This window comes from Arachis hypogaea, chromosome 4 (assembly GCF_003086295.3).
Source record: "Arachis hypogaea cultivar Tifrunner chromosome 4, arahy.Tifrunner.gnm2.J5K5, whole genome shotgun sequence".
Taxonomy (NCBI): domain Eukaryota; kingdom Viridiplantae; phylum Streptophyta; class Magnoliopsida; order Fabales; family Fabaceae; genus Arachis; species Arachis hypogaea.
The window spans coordinates 17,314,965-17,317,762 of record NC_092039.1 but is presented as its reverse complement, the minus strand read 5'-3'; the positions used below and the strand labels follow the sequence as shown (position 1 = coordinate 17,317,762).

Genomic DNA, 2,798 nt, shown 5'->3' with positions numbered 1-2,798 from the left:
TAATGGTTGAGGATGATGGTTCCGCGTGTGCTGACTCATATTCTGAGGATGATGCACTTTTTTTGGACCAATTCCTAAGTTTGGCTCAATAGGAGTATATCATGCTGCCCAAGATGAAGGTTATGAGGAATCTGACAGTGGAGACTCATGGCACTCAGAAGAAATGAAGACTCCTCCAAACTCTGAGGATGAGTTGGAGGAGGTTGATTCAGATGAGGTCTTCCCTGTATTCAGAGATGGAGGTAGGTTTGGGGAGCTTAGGCTTGCGGTTGGAATGACATTCACTACAAAGATGGAGTTCAAAGAGGTTGTGCGTGAATATTGTATACAGGGGTCGGAGGATTTGGTTTAAGAAGAATAATAATGTAAGGATGAGAGTAGTGTGTAAGGATGAGAACTGTGGCTGGCTTGTATATGCTGCCAACAACATTGAGAACAATTACTGGTAGATCAAGACGTTCATGGATGACCACACTTGTGCAAGGGAAACCAAAAGCAGACTGGCTAATAAGAAGTGGCAAGCCGGAAAATTGGTGAAGAAGCTATGAAAATATCCTAATCTAAGACACTGTGAGGCTGCTCAGTATTTTAAGACAAAATGTGACTTGGATCTAAGCAAGTGTTCACTGACTAGGGCCTTAGGAGATGCTAGGGCTGTCGTGTATGGTGATGCTACTGCCCAGTATAGGATGGTGATGGATTATGGACTCACACTGCTTAAGAGTAACCCAGGCTGCACTGTCACAGTTGGAGTTATCCCTCAGCCCAACCCTGATGATGAACCAATATTTGATAAGATGTACATTTACTTGGATGCTTGTAAGAAGGGATTTCTGGCTGGTTGCAGACCCCTCATAGGCATGGTGGTCAGATCTTTTCTGCCATTGGACAAGATGCAAACAATAATATATATGTGATTGCATATGCAATTGTCCCTGTTGAAAATACTAAAAACTGGAGGTGGTTCTTGGAATTACTTCATCAAGACTTGGGAGATTATAAGCAAAACAAGCTCTGTTTCATATCAGATATGCAGAAGGTACGTTTTAGAAATCTATTTGTTGTTGTATAATTTGTATTGGATGCTGTGATAATAGGATGAACTGCTTATATATGCTGAACTGCTGTGTATATAATGAACTACTGCTTTACTTAGTAGATGGACTACTGCTTGATGAACTGCTATATATATAATGAACTGATATGTATGTAAAGAACAGGGACCATTTTGATGTTAATTATAAAACTTAAGGGACTAGTTTGATGTCACTTATAAAATTTAAAGGGACCATTTTGATGCTCGATAACAAGTATCTCACCACTATTTTCTTTTTTAAATTCAGGGTCTCATCCATGCTGTTAAGGAAGTTTTTCCAAGTGTCCATCACAGATTCTGTGTGTGGTATTTATGGAAGAACTTCAATAAGCAGTGGAAAGATCTCCAGCTTAGAGGGTTGCTATGGGATTGTGCAAGGTGCACCAGCCAAGATGGATTCCTTGAGATTATCAAAAAAATTGAGAGGGTTAACAAGGATGCTTGGGAGTATTTGAACAAGTGGCCTAGAGATTCTTGGAGCCGGGCTTTCTTCAGCAATGCACCTAAAATAGACAATATCTGCAGCAATGCTTGTGAAGTCTTCAACTCAAGGATCAAAGAAGCTAGAGCCAAACCTATCATTACATTCTTAGAAGAAGTCAGAATGTATGCAATGAGGTCCATCGCTAGGAACAAAGTCAAGCTTAGTTCGAACACTATGATTTTACCACCTATACAGCGCAGCAGGTTAGAAAAGATAAGGAAGGAGTCAAAGAGTTGGGTCCCGATGTGGTCTGGTGACTCTGAATATGAGAAATTCGAGGTTCATGGGTGGCCAACTAACATGGTTGTTGATTTGGGAAAGAGGCTCTGCACATGTGGTTTTTGGCAATTGAGTGGTGATATACTTTTACTTGTTTATTCTTTGTTATTTTTTTGTTACTGTTGGATTAATATTGGTAATCTTTGGTGTTGTGTTAATGTTATTTAGGGATGCCGTGTGTGCATGCTTGTGCTGCATTGGCAAGGGTTGGTAGAAGACCAGATGAGTTTTGTCATCAGTGATTGACAATGGAAGCATATAATAACACATATGCCTTCCATATCAATCCAATTCCAGGTCAAGCCCTGTGGGAAAAGTCACCTCATAACAGACCACAAGCACCAAAGTTTAGAAAGAAGCCAGGTCCAGTGACGAAAAAAAGAAGAAAGGATGTAGATAAGGAGCCAAGTGGGGGTAAAAAGCAGAGGACCAAGATGAAAAGAATTTATCAAAAAGGTCAATATCGTTATTGTGGTGAATCAGGACACACCAAGAGAAACTGTGCAAAGAGAGCTGCTGATGAAGATGCTGCTGCTGCTGCTGCTACTGAGGCTGCTGTTGTCCAACCCCCTGCTGCTAATGGTGGTGAAGCCACCCTTGTCTTAGAACCCCCCACCGAAATTCAGCTTGAACTCAATCAACCACCATTGTCACAAACCGATGACTCTCAACAGGTTCACAAAATTAAATGACATTCAGGCTAATTATGTGCATGTTCTTATGCACTTTTACTAACTATTCTACATGTCTTCACTAATAGGTTTTGCCTTCTCCTGTGAGGCCACCAAAACTCCCTCCCAAAAGAAAGTCCTTCAAACAAGAAAAGGTAACTCCAGGAAACAACAATCAAGCAGCAACCACCCCACCTGCTGCCACCCTACCAGCAACCAGTCAACCCACAACAAATCATCCATCTCATCCTATGCAAGGTATATCACA

The 2,798-nt window shown here is 41.2% G+C and overlaps 1 protein-coding gene across 1 annotated transcript; it reads left to right on the top strand.

The window, feature by feature from the left end:
• Positions 1-390: 390 nt before the first annotated feature.
• Positions 391-2,101, top strand: LOC140184062 (uncharacterized). The gene is made up of 4 exons (XM_072234345.1): positions 391-533; positions 635-866; positions 1,344-1,935; positions 2,028-2,101. Exons 1-4 carry the CDS (start codon positions 391-393, stop codon positions 2,099-2,101), a joined length of 1,041 nt encoding a protein of 346 aa, XP_072090446.1.
• Positions 2,102-2,798: the final 697 nt, after the last annotated feature.

Excerpts from the sequence above, each read along its gene's own strand:
- LOC140184062 (XM_072234345.1), top strand. The coding sequence starts at position 391 with ATGAGAACTGTGGCTGGCTTGTATATGCTGCCAACAACATTGAGAACA. Across the intron at positions 534-634 it reads AGTGGCAAGCCGGAAAATTG|GGCCTTAGGAGATGCTAGGG; the intron begins GTGAAGAAGCTA and ends TTCACTGACTAG. Across the intron at positions 867-1,343 it reads GACCCCTCATAGGCATGGTG|GGTCTCATCCATGCTGTTAA; the intron begins GTCAGATCTTTT and ends TTTTAAATTCAG.